General features: G+C 44.9%; 1 protein-coding gene across 1 annotated transcript; it reads right to left on the reverse strand.

Moving 5' to 3' along the window:
• Nucleotides 1–1597: 1597 nt before the first annotated feature.
• Nucleotides 1598–10585, reverse strand: S100b (S100 calcium binding protein B). The gene is made up of 3 exons (XM_006992553.4): nt 9180–10585; nt 5786–5931; nt 1598–2727 (listed from the first exon to the last, which is right to left on the reverse strand). The coding sequence occupies exons 2-3, from the start codon at nt 5921–5923 to the stop codon at nt 2587–2589; spliced, it is 279 nt and encodes a 92-aa protein (XP_006992615.1). The 5' UTR covers nt 5924–5931; nt 9180–10585; the 3' UTR covers nt 1598–2586.
• Between the last annotated feature and the right edge of the window lie 10646 nt (nt 10586–21231).

Raw genomic sequence — 21231 nt, forward strand, 5'->3', positions numbered from 1 at the left:
CCCAGCCACTTCGCAGTACTAGTTACTCCTTTAACACTGTCACTGTCCTGGGGAGTGGTCTCAGCTCACTCTTCTCTCCTGCTAGAGTTTCCTCCCTCTCTAGTCCCCTTGCCTCAGGCTGCTTGGAGAGGATCTCAGGACCCCTGCAGAGATCTGGTCACCTTAGAGCATCTCCCCAGACAGGGCCAAGCTGGAGGGTACAGCTTCTCAGCAGGGTTAGCTCAGGTGCCTCTGTGAGTGTGGACCACTGCTCACCGGAGGACAGAATTTCCCCACCCCCAGCAAATAAAAGTGTCATTTATGGGTAGGTGATACACGGTGTGGGAGCTTGCATTGGCATAAAATTCATGCCCAGCTCTAGTCACATGGGCAATAGTCTCCTAGAAGGTTCTTGAAGAGAAAGCACTCACCACATCTGCCTTTCTAGAGGAGTTCAGGAGGCTTGGGTAAGCAGATGCCCCTGACCATATGGAAATTGTATGTGAAGACTGTACCATATGACTGGGGCAAAAGGACATCAGGAATCCCTGCTGAGAGCTCCTGTCTTCTGTCTTGGTAGCTCAGGTGCCCCAAAGTACTTACTATGTGCCCCTTGCAGTCCAGCTCAATTCATTGCCAGTTCTCTGGCTCTGGTCTCCAGTGCGCTCAACTTTCTCCACAAGTTCATGTGTTGGAACACGTGGTCTCCAGGAGGTGAGGCTAACTAGACGGAGTGGGTTTCTGGGGCATACCTTGGAAGGTACACCTGGTCTCCTATTCTTTCCATTCCCTTCCTATCTGCCATGGTGTGAGCTCCTCCGCCATGCACTTCCTCCCACAATGAAACCTCTGAAAACACGAGCTAAATAAATCTTTATCCCTTTTTAGTTATACCAGACATTCTGTCACAGTGGCAAGAAAGCTAACACATGGCCCAGCCAGTCTGGAAAACTACAAGAGCCACATGATATCCTCTAGTCAGGGAGAGCCTGATTCTGTGCAGCCTTGGAACATTCCAGAGCTTCCTGCAGCCCCGGCTGCCTTCCACCTAACTGGGCTGTGCCTGAGGGATGGAGAGAGGTCTGGACAGTCCCACTTTAGGGACTTTTAGTCTTTGTCCTGCTCTAGCGAGTGTTTTATTTTTATTTCTTGTTCAGTGGTGGAAAATTTTTACAATGTTCTTCTTATCTTATGCAAGTGCGTTGTTCAGTTGACTTAATGAATTTTTAAGACCCAAAAAGGTAGGTGGGTAAGAATAATTAGAAGTTCCCTAGAATGGCTTTTTAATATTTATGATGTGATTTTTATTTATTTGCAACTTGAATTGTTTGAACCTTCATTATTTGAATATATAGGTTAAAAAGCATTAAGTTCAGTTTCCCACCACTCTTGACTCTCAGCCTCACCAAGTGGTAAGCAGGCCCTAGGCACAGCAGGCCAGATGTGACTTCCAGCCACTGAAGGGCATATCTGAGGCGCCCTTCATTCCCCCAGCAACTCACCCTGCAGACATCAATCTCATGGTCACTTGCTTTATAGACAGTAAAGCTAGAAAAAGCTTTACACTGTAGACAGAATTTTCTTCGGGCTACCAGCTCACAAAAAATGACACAGAGACTTATTATTAATTATGAAAGCTTGGCCGATAGCTTACGCTTGTTCTTAACTAACTAGTTTTTATAACTTAAATTAACCCATATCTTTTAATCTACATTCTTTTATGTAGCTTGGTTACCTTTACTCTGTACTCTCATCCTGCTTCCTCTCCGTCTGTCTGGCGACTCCCCACTTCTTCCCAGCATTCCCTCTGCCCTTGAAAATCCTGCCTAGCTATTGGCCGTTCAGCTTTTTATTAAACCCATCAGAGTGACACATCTTCACAGTGTACACTACATTGTATCCAGTCTTCTCCTTTGTACATGTCCTACAGGAACAGCAGTGCCATCCTAAAAGAAGTCTACTGAATAGAATTTTGATTCTCAGGCCCAGGTTAGAATGTTAATGCTTAGTTTGTGAGATCTATTTGTTTGCAGTTAGAACTGTTGGCATTGACTATTTACTCAGTAATGGCTGCTCACCGGAAGCAGAGACTTAAGTGCCCTGCTCATTTGGGCTGGGGGGAGGGTGTTGTAATCAGACTATCTGCTTTCTTGGGCATCATTTGCACAAACATTGTAAGAAAGATGCAAGGAAAAGCAGCCTCTTTCAGTGACAGTGGATCCAGCTGTGGAGTTTTGGGTCTGCTGGAAGCATTAAGAATGCTGTCCTATAATTCTTCTGGGTGATGCTTCTACAGGGGCATGGTGGTCTGCAACACATGCTTTACTGCCGAGCATTGATTTTGTCCCCTAAGTGATTCTTACCCATACTTCCTGGGACCAGACAGCTCACAGGAATGCCTAATGTAGCAGAAATAATGATGTGCTAATTTCAAGCAGCCCTTGGGAAGGCTTTCATCAGTTTTTCATTCCCAAAGCAAATCAAGCTTCCTAATTAGTTATATGTGACTGGAGAGCTCGGCTCCTTTGAGCCTTGCAAGCCTTTGCTCTGCTGCCACTTGTGACCTTCGTGTCTGCCACAGGAACAGCTTGGCTCCTTGTTTTTGTCTCACTCATGTTCAAAGAATTCATGGCAGGCTGTAGTCACCATGGAGACGAAGGCCATAAATTCTTGGAAGTCACACTCTCCATCGCCATCTTCATCCAGTGTTTCCATGACTTTGTCCACGACTTCCTGCTCTTTGATTTCCTGAGAGAGAGAGAGAGAAAAAAAAATAGGAAAGTTGATTAAGCCCTTTTTAGATGGGATATAGGTTTATCAAAATGTTATTAAAAATAGTAGGCTGATAATTTACATGAGAAACAATCCCAGTATGGGAAATGAAAAATCCTCTGTGAGCCGGGGACAGTCAGCCACAGAGGGGTGGGGACGAGTCTGTGCCTCTCCTCTTCCCTTTGGTTTAGTGGGACCGGGGTCACTTTAAAATAGGGAAACAATCAAGAGGTAACAGACGGCACCTGGAACAGGTGTGACGCCTTTCTCAACCTGAGCCCATGACTTAGAGAAGAAAGGAACTCAGTGCTCCTGAGCACACGTGTGCTCAGGAGCCATGTGGGTTTCAGCATTCACTGAAATGACACTTGGGAATGTGTCAGAGCTGCTGCTTGTTTTGATCTGTTGTCTCCGTGAGTCCTTTCCTCGGTGTTGTAGGCTTCTTCCTGTCAGTTCTGATGCTAAAGCCGGAAGAACAGGAAGGCTGCTGCTAACTGATGCCTAAACCAGAAGAACGGTAAGGCTGCTGCTAACTAACTGATGCCTAAACCAGAAGAACGGTAAGGCTGCTGCTAACTAACTGATGCTTAAACCAGAGGAACGGTAAGGCTGCTGCTAACTAACTAATGCCCAAACCAGAGGAACGGTAAGGCTGCTGCTAACTGATGCCCAAACCCGAGGCACGGTAAGGCTGCTGACTTGCCAAGAGCCCAGGCCTGAAGACAGGTGGGAAGAAGGCAGGCTCTGTGCACTGAAGAGCCTCAGTTCTGACTGTTTCCATTAACACCTCCCCATCCCCTCCCTGTCCCCTTCCCATCCTCTCCCCATCCCCTCCCCGGCAGGAGAGCTCTGTGGAGAAGTCAAGTGCTTTCCGAAATACAGAAGATTCCGATGTAAAAGATGGTGATTCCCAGGGGCTCCTGAGGACTTTTAAATATCTTCCAAAGCATAGGTGGCACAGTGTAGTTCCTTCAACCACACTACAGGTGCTGTGACTTTGATCCAGAGGCTCATGTGTAGGAGGCTTGGTGCTAACCAGTGGCACCACTGGGAGACGGTAGAACCTTTGGGAGGTAGGCCTGGTGGGAGGAAGGAGGTCACTGGGCCGTGCCCTCCCTTTGTTTCCCTTCCCGGGTGAGCAGCTTGGCTCCTCACCAGGCAGCTGGCCTCATCAAAGACCCCAAACAGCAGGAGCCTGACAACCATGGCCCAAACCCTGAGCTGAAATAAACCTTCCCTCATTCGACTTGGTTTTCTCTAGTAAAACCAAAATTTTTTTGTTTTGTATTTGTTCAACCAGGCCAGCAAACATGTATGATACCTTGATATCTTCACATGAGTTGTCGTTAATAAATGTGACATCACGTGCCCATTTTTCTGTTCTAAAATCATGGTAGTAGCGAGTATTTTAAACTGCTATCTATAGAGCTTTCATTCTATGTGAAGGGCCCAGCATGCTCATCTCATCCCTCCGTATTCCCTTTAAAGATGAGAAGGTAAGACTCTTCCTTTGTATCGGAAGGTAGAGTGGGTGGGATTACAACTGACTATGCATGTGAAGTAGCTGTCACCCAGGGGATCTGAATGCTTGAGAAATTAGTCCCCCAAAGCAGATCTGGAGACTTCTCCAGCAAACCCTCAGGCCTGCTACCTCCACAGCAGTGAAGTAATCAGCTGAACTGGAGGAAGGGAAACATCATCCAAACATCCAGTCACTAAGTAGCAACATGTACCCAGTTAACTTGGAGTGTGGCTTCCTGTTAACCATCTGACGGGGCTGTGCCCTAGAGTTTTGCCCAGGCTTGGCTCTTGATCAAACACCGATTAGTTTTCCTCCGAATGTGTGGTTTGCTGCTTCCATGACCCAGGAAGCTCCCCGTGGCAGGAGATGTTGTATACCACCGGTATTTCCATCTCATTCGATGTGTGCCGTGAGTCAGCCTTGGTTTAGGGGACCAAGGGAGCCTTGGGCGGCAGGTGGATTACAGTTCACTTCCATGGGAGCACTTGGTTTATGGCCAGTAGAAACACTAGCACCTGATTCAAGGGCAGAGGGAAGTGAACGCCTCCACCACCAGAATATTAATTACCCATGGAAGAACAGGCTTGCTGGGACTCCAAACTAAACTCATGCCCAGTCAATGTCATAGATTCTGGGGAGCCCCCTCCTCCCTCAGCCAAGTGTTCACTCATGGATATGCTAGGTTGGGTGCTTTGTGGGCCTGTGTCTCTCAAGTATTGAGCTGAGTGATCAGTAAATGTTTCATGTCTGGAATTTCTTACCTCTGTAGTAAATACCAGAAAGCTGGACAAAGCCAAAAGATTTCTTTTTCCCAAAATGTCTCATTCTTAAAGAAAAAATTGTGTGTGTGTGTGTGTGTGTGTGTGTGTGTGTGTGTGTATACACGTGTGTACATAAATACATACGCCCATGCTATGCTATACATGTGGAGTTCTCTCCTTCTATCATGTGGATCCCAGGGATCAAACTCAGATCATCAGACTTGGTGGCAAGTGTGTTTACCTGCCATCTCACTGGCCCTGTCTTGTTTTTGTGTTGAGAGATGTTATCCCTGTACAGCCCAGGCTGGTCTCCTGTTTCCACCTGTGAAGCACTAGGAGTACAGATGTGTGCCGCCATGACCAGATGACAGTTCTTTGTTTTTTTTTTTTGTTTGTTTTTTGTTTTTTGTTTTTTTTTGTTTTTCGAGACAGGGTTTCTCTGTGTAGCTTTGCGCCTTTCCTGGAGCTCACTTGGTAGCCCAAGCTGGCCTCGAACTCACAGAGATCCGCCTGGCTCTGCCTCCCGAGTGCTGGGATTAAAGGCGTGCGCCACCAACGCCCGGCTCAGATGACAGTTCTTAAGTGTTAGTCATGAGTGGTGTACTATTGCATTCTGCTGCCATCACCTGTGGATACTACGCTTATACTTTGAGGGCTTAGCTGTTTGAACAAGCCATCCAGGGCACCCAGAGACAGAAACAGACTGAGAACCATGTCTAGTGCAGCTCAGTGATGCTCTCGTAAGGCTTACCTCCAGGAAGTGGGAGAGCTCATTGTTGATGAGCTCCTTGAGTTCTGATTTCTTCAGCTTGTGCTTGTCGCCCTCTCGCCCTGAATACTGATGGAAGATATCAATGAGGGCAACCATGGCCTTCTCCAGCTCAGACATCCTGGAGGCTGCAGAAGAAAGACACCTTTTCATAGTTTCCGCCCTCTTCTGTGAAGAGTTTAGTACGCTGCTTGCAGACCTCAGCCCAGATAAGAGGTAGAGAGGCTAGGAGAGGCATCCTGTGACTCCACACTCACCACAGGTCATCCTGTGCCTTCTAGGCACACCACCTCCCTTCTAAGTCCCCGTGGGCCACAGGGTTAAGTCTCCAAGATGATTGACTTCTGGTTGGATTTGGTCAATGAGGAACTAGCAAAGGTGCTGAGCAGAGCACCAGGGAATGATTCCAGCTCCCTGGTGGCCACCTCCAATCCTGGAGGTCTCCAGGATGTACATCAGCTGGTGGATTTAAGAAGGACACTAAGATGACTAGTAGCTAGTCAATATAAAGTCAACATCAACGAACATTTTTTTAAATGCTGTAAACAGTATCCTCATATAGCAATAATGTCAGGGGTTAGAAAGCAAAATGCAGGTACTTCTAAAAGATTCTAAAGAACAAGAACAGGAGCGTCCTGGCTAGTTGTTTTTTTTTTTTTCTTTTTCTTTCTTTTCTTTTTTCTTTTCTTTTTTTTTTTTTTTTAATCAACTTGATACAAGCTAAAGCCATCTGAGAGGAGGGAACCTCAATTAAGAAAATGCCTCCATAAGAACTAGCAGTGGAACATTTGTCTTAAGTAGTGATTGATTGGGGAGGGTCCAGCCCACTGTGGGTGGTTCCATCCCTGGCTAGTGGTCCTAGGTTCTATAAGAAAGGCTGAGCAAGCTGGGGAAGCAAACCAGTAAGCAGCAGTCCTCCATGGCCTTTGCATCAGCTCCTGCCTCCAGGTTCCTGCCCTGCTTGAGTTCCTGGCCTGACTTTCTGTAACGATGAACTGTGATGCAGAAGCTGAATAAACCCTTTTCTCCCCAAGTTGCTTTTTGGTGATGGTGTTTCATCACAGCAATAGAAACCCTAAGCTGGGGCTGGAGAGATGGCTCAGAGGTTAAGAGCACTGACTGCTCTTCCAAAGGTCCTGAGTTCAATTCCCAGCAACCACATGGTGGCTCACAACCATCTGTCATGAGATCTGGTGCCCTCTTCTGGCCTGCAGGGACACATGCAAGCAGAACACTGAATACATAATAAATAAAAAATGTGAGTGAGATTTTTTTTTGGATAGGTGCCAAACATAAAAACTGTAAAATTCATCTGGATAATAAGGTAACACTGCACCAGCTTTTTGAAAGATAGCTGATAGTGAAATGACCTTAGAAACATTACTCCAAGATCATCTGATTCTGCTGGTGTCCTGACACCGGGAGACCAAGGCACAGCCAGGCGGTCCATGCGTATTCATTAGTCTGGCCTCAGCACAGCGGCTTCTTTGTGAGCAAGAATGCCATCGAGAAGCAAACAGCCTTCGCAGTAAGCACCTGATGCCCAGCCACGGCCTGAGGAGACTGGGCATGCATGCTGGGAGGGCTACTCCGTTCTCGGAGTGATTCCATTAACAAAGGCGGCTTGTGGCTCATTTCAGAAAACAGCCACTTAAGCAGAAACATTTGACAGCTCTTGGCCTTGAGTTCTGGTCCTCAAGTCAGAAACTGCACTGTCATAATAAAAACAACAACAACAACAGGTTGAAAACTCATTCCCGTGTTGAGTATATTACATCTTAGAATAGTTTGGAATAAAACTTCAGTAACTTTAAAAAAATTTTTTTTTTATTAATGATCTCCCAAGGGAAAACGATTGAAGGTTTTTACTTTACTTTGCTCTTTGGTTTGCTAAAGTTCTACAAAGTAAAGTAACTTTGTTTTGCTCATATATTCCAAGAACACCTGAGTACCTCATGTAAGTAGAACTATCCAGATGGACTAAAGTGTAATATTTTATTCTCTTTTAGTTTCTTCACTTGAGTTTTCGGTTGTTTTTTTAGTTAAAAAAAAAAAAATCTTATATGTATGGGTGTTTTGCCTGCATGTATGTCTCTAATGTATGCATGCCTGGTGCCTGCAGAAGCCAGAAGAGGGAGTCCTATCCCCTGGGACTAGAATTATAGGCAGTGTGAGCTGCATATGGATGCTGGGCCGTCTCTTCAGCCCCAGTTACTGTTGTTTGTTGTTGTTTTGTTTGTTTTTAATGAAAGAAAATAAGTTTAGTGCCATGTAAAGAACAGCGGGGAGGGCAGGAACAGAATTGCTTTTTTTTTTTTTTTCTTTAAGATTGAGATAAAGTTTCGTAGACTCTGGGCTCTCTTCTAAGTCATGATCTTCTTGCCTCTGCTCCCAATTATTGGCCCATACCCAGCACAGTTATTGATTAAAAAAAAAAATCCTGAGAAACTCTATATCATGCTTGACACTTCTCAAAAGTCCTGGCTGGGGGAAGGAATGGTTAAAGGGTCTTTTTGTGGATGGGGACGAGGACTTGAAAAGAAAATCCCATATACTAGAAAACTCCAAAAAATTTGATTTTTTTCCATAACCACATTACAAATTCCAATTTCCCCCCATTCTTCCTTTCTCCTAAAGAAGCATTGGTTTGTAGTCTGTCTTCTCAGACGAATGGAACGAACGCCCATGTGGACATTCTGCATTAGTCTTTTGTAAAGAAAACATAGGACTTGGGTTTCTGGCAGAGATGCTGCCTGTAAGCTAAGAGGTCCTCACAGAGACTGGCCCTCCCCAGGAGGGGACAACGGAAATCAGCACCCGTTCCTAACCCATTTCTTTATCCTGATTCATAATTATCTGAAAAGATTAAACTCTTCTGCAGCTTCTTTAGTGGTGCCTGGAGATGTAGGCTCTTGGCATTTCAAATAGAGAAACTGGAAACATCTGCAGGGGTGCTTCAGGGCCCCGGGAAGAGCTGCTGTGAGGAAGGGAGAGCTCTGGTTGAGGATTGGGGGTAACTGCGCTCCCGGAAAGAAACACCTCCCCTTCGGAGTTAGAAAAGAAGCAGTGTATGAGCCACCCCTGAAAACACCGGTAGTTATTCTGAGTCATTCAAAATGACCTAAGGTCTCCCTGTCTTAATGAAAATAAACCAGGGACAATGTCAATGTCAACAACAGTCATAAGAAAACAGTAAAGGCAGGCTTACATCACAGAATGTCATCGGCAGTTTTGAAATGCTGCCAAATGTCCCCAAAGGCCACCCCCCTTTTTTTGTAAAGGTCAATTCCCGTCCTGTCCTCCCTACCCCTCACCCTCCAAGGAAGAAGAAAAAGAGCAGTTTCCCTTGAGTCCTCCGTCAGTGGTTGTTTCTCACCTCCTGGTCACCTTTTGCTGCTGGTGTCCTCTCTGGCTTCAGTGTCCGAATGGCAGGAGTCTAGACAGAGCAGCTTCTTCTTGCTCCTCTTATTCCTCCTCCAGAGAGGACTGGGTGTGGGCTTGGCGCAGTCCACTGCAGGCTGAGGCTGCCAATGAGGGCCAAGGGTAGGGAGGTGCTGGACAGCCAGGCCTGCATACAGGGCCCCATTGACTGCGTACCCTGGGGATTCACTGGGCAGCCACAATGATAGGATCTAGAAAGAAAATGGGCCTGTTGCGCAGGAAGTGTGGAGTCAGCTTCTTTTGTGCCTTTTAAAAGAATTATTACATGAATATTGATGAGGCTCCAAAGGCTAGGTGGGGGTGTGGAAAGAGGAGTGAGGCATGGGGCGAATTGATTTTTTAAGAAAGCAGAAATGCAGCCAGGACCTGGAAGCTTCTAGTGCGGGGTGCAGGGCACTGGGTGGCTATGGCTGTCTTCCAAGGAGACTTGAGCATCTTGTCTGCCTGCCAGCTTCCCGCCCCTCCTCCCCCAGAGGTATGACATGTGGTGGATGTTGGTGCTGGGCATGGTTATCCCTGGGCTCCTCTGAGCCCAGTGTATTCAGGGATCAGCATGCAGTAAATCAGTTACCATTGAACCTTGGGGAAAATCCTGTTAAGAGTGAAGACATGCCCAGTTTGTCTTAGGTCTCTCCATTTACTCTGGGAAAAGGTTATGAGTTGTCTGAGCCAGACATGCTTTAAAAATAGCCTGTTCAACGTTTTTTGAACATGCAGGCAGGGTGGTGGTACTGCTGCTGTGCCCCTCATCACAGCATGGAATGAACCCAGAAAGCAGTCTATGCTCGCTTTGAGCATCTTCAGCAACATCACTTTTGAGCTTCAAATGGAATCCAGTGTGGGCTCTTTCTTGCCCTGAAGTGAGTAGTCCTTTTGACAAATCATGCAGAAGCATTTGTCCAAGCTTCCTGACCAAGCAGAGGATAGCCGAGCCAGAGCATGTCCCTTTGTTCCTCATGTTCAGAGTGGCTGTGGGAGGAGCTACATGACAAAAGTCACCCAAACATCATAGACACCAAGAGGTTGACCAGACATGTTAAGGGTCCAATAAAGTTTTCCCAACAAGGAGTATAACCTTTCCTTGAGAAAAGCAGGCATGGTAGTTTAAAAACAAAGGCCCCCAAAATGAGTGGCACTATTAGGAGGTGTGGCCTTGTTGGAGGAAGTGTGTCACTGTGGAGGTGGGCTTTGAGGCCTCATATGTTTAAGCTTCATGCAATGTGGGACACAGTTCACTTCCTGTTGCCTGTGGAGCCAGATGCAGAACTCTCAGCTCCTTCTCCAGCACCATGTCTGCCTGCATGCCGCCAAATCCCACCATGATGATAATGGACTAAACTTCTGAAACTGTAAGCCAGCCCCAGTTAAATGTTTTCCCTTATAAAAGTTGCCATGGACATGATGTCTCTTCACAGCAATTGAAACCCAAACTAAGACAGCAGGCAATGCCTCAGCTTTGGCATAGAGGTATAAGCCCCTGCTCTGGTTCCTCCCTATTACAGGGGGCACATTGCCACTTATCTATATGAAATCAAAGCCACTGGTCCCCAAAGATTAGGTCCCCTCCTCTTCTTAGTCCCCAACAGAAACTAAAATGGAGCTAACTAAGGGTGTTGGCTACAATAATCATGGCTGGGAAAATTCCTTCATTCCATGACGTTGCTCAGGGAACCAGATGATCAAGGTACCTCTAAGCTCTCTATGGCCATTTTCAGTCACTTATACTGGCTTTAAATAGAGATCTTCAAATTCTCTCCCTCTCTCTCTCTCTCTCTCTCTCTCTCTCTCTCTCTCTCTCTCTCTCTCTCTCTCTCTCTCTGTATTGTGTTCAAATCCCAGACAAGCCCCACAAATGTTACAGGAGTCTTGGGTGAGGGGTGGTCATCTATGGGTACCATGGAATGGACAAAGAATTCTACATCCTGGAAAGAAGACCCACTCAGGAGAGCAAGATTAACCACTGATAGTATGGCAGCCAGAGGCCTGAGGCAGGAGACATGAAAATAGTCCCTTCACCCACAAAGAAAGTAGCAGAGGCCCTAAGGGCCCCAGACAGACACCAAAATGGCTACCACTGAAGAGACCGTCGAGATCCTGAGGGTCCCTGGCAGAAAATACCAGTTGCCTATCGTGAGGGCAGCTGACTGTGAAAGCAGGTTACAAGCTGTATAGTTCACCATGGAACTGGCCTTAACATTTTTTAAAGTTAATTTTTGGACACCTGCATGGTCTACAGCACCCAGAAGAAAAGTATAACCAAATATTAAAGTGACTGATGATAATATAAAACAACAAACAATTAAATGGGGCTTAAAAAAATACAAATGCTTTGGAAAGATAGCTCAGTGAATAAGGCTTCATACTGCTTATAGAGGACCTGATTTCGGTTCCCAGCACCCGCATTGGGCGGCTCACAATCAATCGTAACTCCAGTTCCAGGACATCCAGCTCCACAGGCAATGTACACACACACACACTCCTTTAAAAAATACGAGAATTCAGGTCTTATGTAGGCCTTCCCATCACACCTTGAGTATGGGCTACTGACGTATCAGGTGGCTTCCCTCTATCCCAGAGTCTTCGGCTTGGCCTGGCCCCTGCTTTTGACATGACTCACTCAAATTGTTCCTTTCCTGTTCATCCATCTAGACCTGCCGTCTGTCTGTCTGTCTGTCCATCCATCCATCCATCCATCCATCCATCCATCCATCCATCCATCCATCCATCCGTCTCTTGGTTTATCTGGACCTGGTCCTGCCCTTTTGCCTGGACTCAAGACTGTACACAGCGGTGCCTGTGCTTCTCTGCGGATCTCCAGCATTATGCTCTCTTATCCCCTTAGAGAATTTCATTTTTCAGTTTCCCAGCTTTAGCCTTTTAGTTTCTTAGGCCTCTTTGAAACTTCTTTAACCCTTTGTAACCATTCTGTATCATATATGAGTATACATGATACAATTATATTTATATAAATGTATGTATGTATATGCAAACATGTTTATATGAAATATATGATATGGAATATGTGATCTGACAGTTAATAGTAAGTAATTAGTAATTAAGACTGAAATAAAAGAACCTGTGTGTTTGCCTCATCCAAGGCTATTAAGGAAAGCAAGAATTTCTGGCAAGTTGCTGCCAATGAAAATTTGAAATTGTGGGAAGGCACTGAAAGGTCTTAGGTTTGGGGTACATGGGACACTGAGGTAGATTCTCTTTTTGAGTAAGAGGTAAAAGACTTATTAGAATAGTTACTAATACTATAGACAAGAGATTTATTAGAATAGTTATTAATGCTATAGATGGGAGATTTATTAGAATAGTTACAAGTATTGTAGGCAAGCAATTAGAATAGTTATTGATCCTATCTATAGACAGACAACAGCATAACAGAGCCTCTGAAGAGAGGTCAAGTCTATAAGGCAGAGTGGGGGTTCCTTATAGGTTTCAGAGGAATGGGGGTTTCATACCATATAGTTGATGAGTAGCCAAGCGTGTAGACAGGCGTGTAGACAGGTTCCCAGGTGGTGGGGATGAGTGTGTGTGCGCGTTCTGAGTTCGGGAGAAGGAAATGTATAGCTCTGAGGATGTGGGGGAGGAGGCACAGTTAGTGGAGTACCCATGCTATGCGGGGGGGGGGGGGGGGGTATGCTGCCACACCACTGGTAGCTCTTCTGATGTTTTAAAATCTGGTAACCTGTACACGTCCTTGGAAAGGAGAGTTATGGCACCTGTCTGTCTCCTAGAATCTGGGGAACTGGGGAGTCTATCCAAGAGTCAGAGATTCACAGACAGAAAGAGACTAGCCCCACATCTAACAGACAAGCACATGTATGTTTCTGGGTATTGTGCTCTTACAATGGTCCCTCTGAGTTTTTACCTTACAGGCTTTTCCACAGTGAGTCATCAGTGGCAGTTCAGGCTTCCTTGTCCTGGCTCCCTAACCTCAAACCAGGGAGCGTTTGCAGAGATAAATTGTCATTTTCAGCAATGCCTTCCAGTTTGGGGACAACAACATGTTCCAGAGCCTCACTTCCTGGTGGCTCTGGAGGAGCTGTGGTTTCTGGTTGTTCTGCTTCTCAGTTATGTGGATAGAGGAAATCCTCTGTGGTTCCTGTGTGGCAGGCCCGAAGCCAGGAATGAAGTTGCTTGTTGAATATATAAAATCCCCAAATGTGTATAATAAAATGTTGCAAACACAAAGAGCCCATTCATGAAGGAAATTTTTTGCTGTCACCCGAATAAAATGCCGAAGAATCCAAGTGCCAACTAGGAGTTTGGTCCCACCAAACTCACCGTGGGTGTTGGCCAAGAGGTGAGAAGGGATGGGCATGGAGTGACTGGAGAGTACTGCTGTCTCAAGCAGAGTCATCCCATGACTAGTGCTCTGGACTGTTGAGAACGGACTCGTGTTCAGTCTGCGGCATCTGGGGATATTTGAGAGCCAGTGATGAAGGTTCAAATCCCACTTTGTTTTACAACATGTCTGGATGCCAAAGGAACCCATGTGGCCTCTGATTGAGTAGTGAGGCCACGTTGACCCAGGGAATTAGAGGAGTTGGCTCTCAGGTACCCAGACTATAGGGTCCAAGACTATCAGGTTGGAAAAGGGACTTTTTCTCCTGGGCCAGCATTTTTCCATCCCGGTGATTGACTTGGGTCAGCAGGCAGCTTTCTTTGGCTATTCAGAGCCCTTGCCACCTTTGCCATCCTCACTTCCGGTGCCTCAAAGCGGCCCTCCCTCCTGCATTCATTAAGCCACTGGCTCCCATCTGTTGGAGGAAGAGGTAGCCCAGGCTTGATATTTGCAGGAGGAAAGGCCGCATTGTTTCTCATACAAAGGACCCACCACCAAGCTGCTCAAGAGGCCGGTTACAATGCCTAATGACCATGGAGGAGAATGAGGATCTGTGTTCTGGAGGAAGTAGGTGAAAAGACAAAAGGTCCTGTGTGCAGAGCAGTCAACACAACAAAAATCAACTGCCTTCCTACCCAGCAGGATGCCACTGCTCAGTCTGGGAGCCATTGCATCTCAGAGTCAGGCTCAAATTTCTCATGCCACCACTTGGGTTTGTTTGGGGAGTACATGAATCTACACATGCATATGTAGTGAGCAGCACAAATACACGTGTAGCATGAAGTGTCTGGTGCACTCAGTTGATGGTCATTAACGTTATGAAAGTTACTGTTCATGTCTATCGGAAGAACCTGGGACTTGGTTCCAGAACCAAGCAAACTCCTCAATCGGAGAAAGCAAAGAACTACAAATAACAGCAATGATCTTCTGAGCCAGGGACACTAGGATCCCTCATTCAGGCCAAACCATCAGCCCATTTGAGTGTCTTGAGTCCAGGAATCCCTGTTTGGCAAATTGTTATAGAATGAAGTGTTTCACATGTATCACATTTTTTTTTTTTAATTTTATTTTTGTACCACATCAAATGCCATCCAAACATTTGTTTTCATTCGGAAGTCAGTAAAACCTTCCAGAAGAATAAGCCCAGTGAGGAGCTTGGAGCAGAAAGCAGGGCCCTGCCATTTCTTTGCTCTGGATCCACAGAGCCTGGGAAACAAAGGGGCCCAGTGCAGAAACAACAGGACTGCTGTTTTGTGTTTGTGTTTGAACCCTCTAAGTTTGGGGGGAGCTGGAGGCGGGAGTGTGAGGCGCATCCAGCGAGGCTGCCTTGTGAACCATTGCTGTATCGCATGCACTTGGTACTCCAAAAGTTACTAAATGTCAGAGAAACATTTGAGCTAATGCTGGAAAAGATGTAAGGAAAACTGTTCTGCCCTTGTGGAACTCTCCTGCAAGCATTTGTTTTAATTCTACTTTTAAAGAGTCTGGGTGATCCATCAAATCATGGCAAGTTTAAGGTTGAAAAAAACTCAGTCTCACCTATTTGTTTTTTAACTCAGTGAGAAACATTATTCTTCATACAGTGTTGTAGCTTTGTCCATTTTTTAGGATGCTGTGAGCCCAGAACATCTCACAACTTCAGCTACATCCTTCCAAGTGAACAATTGATTGCTAGGATTTATGAAAACTGAGAATTCTACAGCTAATTTTGGCATAGCTCCAATAAGAAGGGCTAGGAAGTGGGAATAAGTTAACTTATTTTAGAGATTTAAATAAAGAATAATTAGAATCTAAAAGTGCAACTGAGTGTTAATATAAACAAAAAATGAAAAAATTTAAATTATAGGAAGGATAAACTATTTATTGGAATTAAAATTTAAAGTAGCCAGCTGGGTGTGGTGGTGTATGCTTTAAATCCCAGCACTTGGGAGTCAGAGGCAGGCAGAGCTCTATGAGTTCAGGGCCAGCCTAGTCTATAAAGTGAGTTCTAGGCCAGCCAGAGCTATTTAGTGAGACCCTGTCTCCAAAAACTAAGGTAAAATAAAATGTAAAGGAATAAAATTGAGTAAGTTGATATATTTTGTGATGTGTTAACATGCATAGCATTTAAAACTAATTATTATCATGCTTCTAAATGTATCTTATGTGATATTTTAGAATTCATATTAGCATATATTAATTGTATGCAATAGGTTTCATTGTGGCATTTTGTACATGCATATAATGTATTTTGATTATATTCATGTAATATTTTATGTCACTTATTTAACTAATATACTCTTTACCTGTTGAAGACCTCTTCAAGATTTCTTGAGCAGGATTTTTGCAACAAATTTATGAATTCAGCCTATGGGTAGGCCCTGGCATGGCCTTGGCTGGCACTGTTCCCCATTGGAGGGCATGAGGCTCTGCCTCCAGCACTGCCCACCTGCTTCCTGTCTGTGCAGGGCTTCCTCTAGCTGGGCCATAGAGCACAAAGGCAGACAAAGACAGTATTTATGTAATCCGAGCTTTTAAAACAAAAGCTCAGCCTGCAAGGATCAGAATCACCGATGCTGTTGACTCTCCCAGAGAGAGGCCACCTGCTGCCTTAATAACAACATAGTTCACATGCTTGCTTAGCCCCTGCATTAATAGCTTCACTTTCAGTCTGTGTGCTGGGTCATAGGTGGTGTGTGTGTGTGTGTGTGTGTGTGTGTGTGTGTGTGTGTGTGTGTCCCCATCCGTTCTGTCACTAGGCAGTGCAATGGGGATACAAGTCAGGCACTGAACCCAGTAAGGGGTGAAGTGTCTTTCAAGCCAGACTTTGCAACGTAAGTGGCAGTGACCCCCACCCCCTCAGCATGGTGACATATGTGACCGGTGTTTTGCACCTAGCATGATGACTATGTGTACATCCCAGGCAGGGAACTCCTGCAGGGACCATGTGCTCGGCAATCAGGCCTGACTGCTCCAATGGTAGCAGAGCTGATCAAGAGTACAGAGCTCTAGGTCCGAGAGGTAGAAATGGTGACTGATGAGCACATCCCCGTGCTTGAAGCTGCTCATGGGAGCTTTGAATGCTTGATGGACAGGGATTATCCTTGGAGCTACAAAGCACTCCCAGTAAAACATATCAATGGAAATGAAATTTCCTGGCCAGGGGAAGAAGGTCAGTCATTCTTAGGTTTGGCCTGTCCAGGGAAAAGCATCTCTTCATTGTCGTGAGGGAACTTGAGGTTCAGAGGCAGATGACTTAGTGGTATCACTGGTAAGTGTCAAAAGCTATGGTATGAGCTTGGGGCTTCCTGTAGAGTCCAAGTTCCAACTGTGATGCAATGCTACCTCTGCACGCTGCAGCACAGGAAATGGTCCGCTCTTTATAGGAACAGAAATTATTTTTATGCTGGGTCTTTAGGCACAGGCTTATAATCCCCAGCTACTCAGAAATATGAAGCAGGAGGATCATGAAATCAAGGCTGGTCCAGTCAAATAACAAAGAGCCAATTTCCAAATAAAAATGTGCTGGAGAGCCTAGCCTATATGGCAAATTCTGGCCAATGAGAAACTTTGTCTCAAAAGAAAAAAAAAGGTGTAAGTACCTAAGATTATCTACTGACCTCTACATTCATGAGCACACACATGAACACACAACAATAGCAAAAAGAGAACTCAGATATAACTAATAATGTGTCCTAGTTAAGTTTCTATTCCTGTAATAAACACTGTGACCAAAAGCAACTTGGGGAGGAAATAGTTTATTTCATCTTACTTCCAGGTACTCAGGAACTCAGGTACTGAGGGCAGGAACTCAAGGCAAGAACCTGGAGGCAGGGACTGAAACAGAAGCCATGGAGGAATACTCTTTACTGGCTTGTTCCTCATAGCTTGCTCAGCCTGCTTTCTTATACAATTCAGGACCACCAGCCCAGGGGTGGAGTAGGTCCTCCTACATCCATCATTAATAAAATACCTCAGGGTGGTTAAGAGCACTGGCTGCTCTTCTGGATGATCTGGATTTGATTTCCAGTACCCACATGGTGGCTGGGATATGACACTCTCTTCTGGCCTCTGCAGGCATTGCATTCATGTGGTGCACAGACATATATGCAGTCAAAACACCCATACCCATAAAAATAGTGATAATTTTTTGAAATTAATAACTTACACACAATTAAGTTGATGGAGCCATCTTTTCTCAGTCAATCATGATGACTGTTTTGTGTCAGAAAAAAATCTAACCAGGACACACCAACACAAGGTTATGTCAAACCATAACCTTTCCTTTTTTGTTTATCCCCACAACCTCATATTAATATCACAATATAAAACATAAACAACTTTAAAAGTTTTAAAATTTTCAACACTCTTAAAAGTCCAAGTTCTCTTTAAAAACCCAATATCTTTTTAAAAGTCTAAAGTCTTTCAACTGTGGGCTCCTATAAAATAAAAAGCAAGTTAAATACTTTCTTTCTTCAAGAAGAAAGAAACAAGGTATAATCATGAAGCAAAGCCAAAGCTCAACAGGATAAAAAAATTCAGTGCTTGGTGTCTGGAACCTACACACATCTCCTGGGCTCCAAAGGGCCTGGGGCTCTTCTTGCCCAGCTCTGCTCTCCACAGCACACATACCAGCTCACAGGCTCAGGTTAATTTCTACTCTGTGGCTGCTGCTGTCCTTGGTATTCATCCCATGGTACTGGTATCTCCAATATGGTACAGCCCCCTGTAACTGACGCTGCACCCTTACCATTGATCTTTCCTGGCCCTCTTCAGGACCTCAAGGCCTGACACATAGTGTCAAGCCTCAGCTGCTTTCCATGGTCCCTTCATGCCTTCAAAACCAGCACCACCTGAGTGACTTACACATTGCCACGTTCTGCTACCAGCATGAGGAGATGTATGTAGCCTTACCCACTCTGGACCACAGAGCTTCTGTGTGCTGACCCTGGGGAAATAGCCCCAGAAGATTTTCACTTTAATGATTCAGGTCTCTTAATCACAGCCAATTTTTCAGCTGCAGCAAACCAGCATTAATTGTGCCAGTAAAGCAAAAATGTCACTGCATTGGTTCTGGTCGCTTGTTAATCCCAGCTGATTCTTCATCTCCAGCTAATCAAACACTACAAGTTCTTTTTAGATAGCATCCTTCAACTCATTTCCCCTTTTATTTTTGAGATTACAACATAATTACATTTCTCCTCCCTTCCCTTTCCTTCTTCCAAACTCTCCCACATGCCCTTCCCATCTCTCCTTTAAATTCATGGCCTCTTTTTTCACTAGCTGTTATTGCTTGCATGTATGTGTATACATATATATTCTAAATATAACCTAGCCAGTCCCTATGATGCTTCTTGTATGTTTTCAGGGCTGAGCATTTGGCACTAGACGACCAATTTGTGTGATCCTCCTGAGGAAGACCACCTCACCCATTCCTAGCTCTCCTCAGTTGTCTATAGTTCTTTGTGTAGGGTTGCAGTCTCCTGGGCTTTTTCCCCATCCTCCACGGCATGTCCATTGGTGTCACTCTTGTTCAGCTCACATTTGGGCAGCCATATTGGTGAGGCTTTATGGGTGTGACCTCTAACATCACTAGGAGACAGTCTCACCGAGAACTCCCCGATCTTCTGGTTCTTACACTCTTCTAGAACTCAGGACCACCTGCCCAGGAGTAGCACTGGGCCCTCCCATATCAATTGCTAATCGAGAAAATGCCAGCAAGCAATCTGATGGAAGGATTTTCTCAATTGATGGTCCTCTTCCCAGACAACTCTTGCTTGTACCAAGTTAACAGAAAATCCTTGGCAGGGCTCAGCCATTTTCTAGCATGTATGTGGCCCTAGGTCCAGTCACAGCAGCACATATAAAAACTGTGTGCGTTTTTGAGGCAGGATTTCCCTACAGAGCCCTGGCTGTCCTGGAATTCACTATGTAGACCAGGCTGGCCTCAAACTCAGAGATCCTCCTCCTGCCTCTGCCTCCTGAGTGTTGGAATATAAAACCATGCACAATCATGCCTGATTTTTTTTTTAAGTTATAACTTTTTGATCATAGTTCTTTTTGTAAATTATGTGTATGTATAGTTGTTGACTTGCTTTCTGTATTTACTTATTTACTTAATTTTTAGGCAGGGTCTTATGTAGCCAAGATGCCCTTGAAATTTTAGTTCTTTTGAATCTACCTACTCTGGATTAAGGTATACACCACTATACACGTGGTTTTATGCAGTTGCTGGGGGATCAAACTAGGGTTTCATGTTCGATAGACAAACACTCTACCAAATGAACTACATTTGCAGCCCTTACCTCTGCGTATATTTAAAGCAAGTCTTGTAAGAAAGATGATGGGCAAAATAAAAAAGAAGGTGTGCGCCCTGGTGGACTTGGAAGAGTGGCTGTCCTTGGATGCTCTCTCCCCTGAAGGGACTAAAGCCCTTATCACTGATGTGTTTGTGTTGCCAGAGTGAGTTTGTTATGAAAGCGGATTCGGCCTTCTCTAGCTTTCTCCCCCGCTGCTGTGACACAACAGGGAAGCTGTTGCATGGAGCCCTTGGTGCTGGCTTTTCCCACCTCAGAACCACAAGCCAGATAAACGGCGCTCACTTCTGAGTTCCTGAAACAGCGAGCCTGTGTTTGAATCCTCAGTCCTTACTTTGGGAAGAGCATTTCTACAATTTAGCAGGACGGCTTTTGCATGATAATATGAATCACTGAACTTCTGTCAGATCCCTCATAAATAACAATCAAATCTTCCATTTAATAAGTTTCATGTAGTTCTACTCAGAGCTCTCAGGAACGATTAAAGACCTTAGGAACTTTCCAGAACACTGTCATCAGTGACTTACACTGTCCAGTTCCACACGCATAGGAAAGATACATTCACATAACAGTTGCTATTCCATAATGTATGGATAAATAAAGAGAGAGAGAAAAAAATCCCTATCATGTTTTATTAAACCTCATGAATTCAGGGAGTTAGGATTTGGGTTGGCTTGCTCCTTCTTCCACACAGTGTCAATAGAGGTCATTGGTACTTAAGCTGGGATTTGAGTTGGTCTGAAGGATACACAATTGGAAGACTGGAATGTGGTCTCAGCGTGGTAGGACATTTTACATGAAGCTGCCCCATATAGGATGTACCTGGAGAAAACCAGGTACAAGTTTTATAAGCTCTTGTAATTAAGCTCCAGAAACCATGCTGAGTTTAGATTGTTAGCCACCATGCAAGGAAGACACCTTTAATGGCAAGCTCTTACATTCATGCTTTTTCATGGTGTCCTTTTCATGGTAAACTCTGTGGAAAAAACAGACCTTTTCAGAAGTGTTCCTGCCCACCATCTTAACCTTAAAATACACGGATGGTCCATGACCTCCGGCTAAGTGTATCCAGAAATGTCATCACTGTCTTTCCTTGGACTGTGGCCTTAAACTGAACTCTCAGAAATGTGCCCTCTATCTTTAAAGGGCTTTCCTATATAAAAAGTTTATAGGCTTCTTGAGTAAAATCCCCACAGTTCTGTTGTTTGGGGGAGGGCATTGGTTTGGAAATAACCCCAGGGCTCCCCTTACTTGCTGCGACTAATACATCTTTCCTCAATCACTCTTTTATCTTTTGGTTGTACTTTGTAACTTTGTATTAACCAAGATGTACACTC

Source organism: Peromyscus maniculatus, chromosome 21 (assembly GCF_049852395.1).
Source record: "Peromyscus maniculatus bairdii isolate BWxNUB_F1_BW_parent chromosome 21, HU_Pman_BW_mat_3.1, whole genome shotgun sequence".
Classification (NCBI taxonomy): Eukaryota; Metazoa; Chordata; class Mammalia; order Rodentia; family Cricetidae; genus Peromyscus; species Peromyscus maniculatus.

Excerpts from the sequence above, each read along its gene's own strand:
- S100b (XM_006992553.4), bottom strand. The coding sequence starts at position 5,923 with ATGTCTGAGCTGGAGAAGGCCATGGTTGCCCTCATTGATATCTTCCAT. Across the intron at positions 2,728-5,785 it reads AGCTCTCCCACTTCCTGGAG|GAAATCAAAGAGCAGGAAGT; the intron begins GTAAGCCTTACG and ends TCTCTCTCTCAG.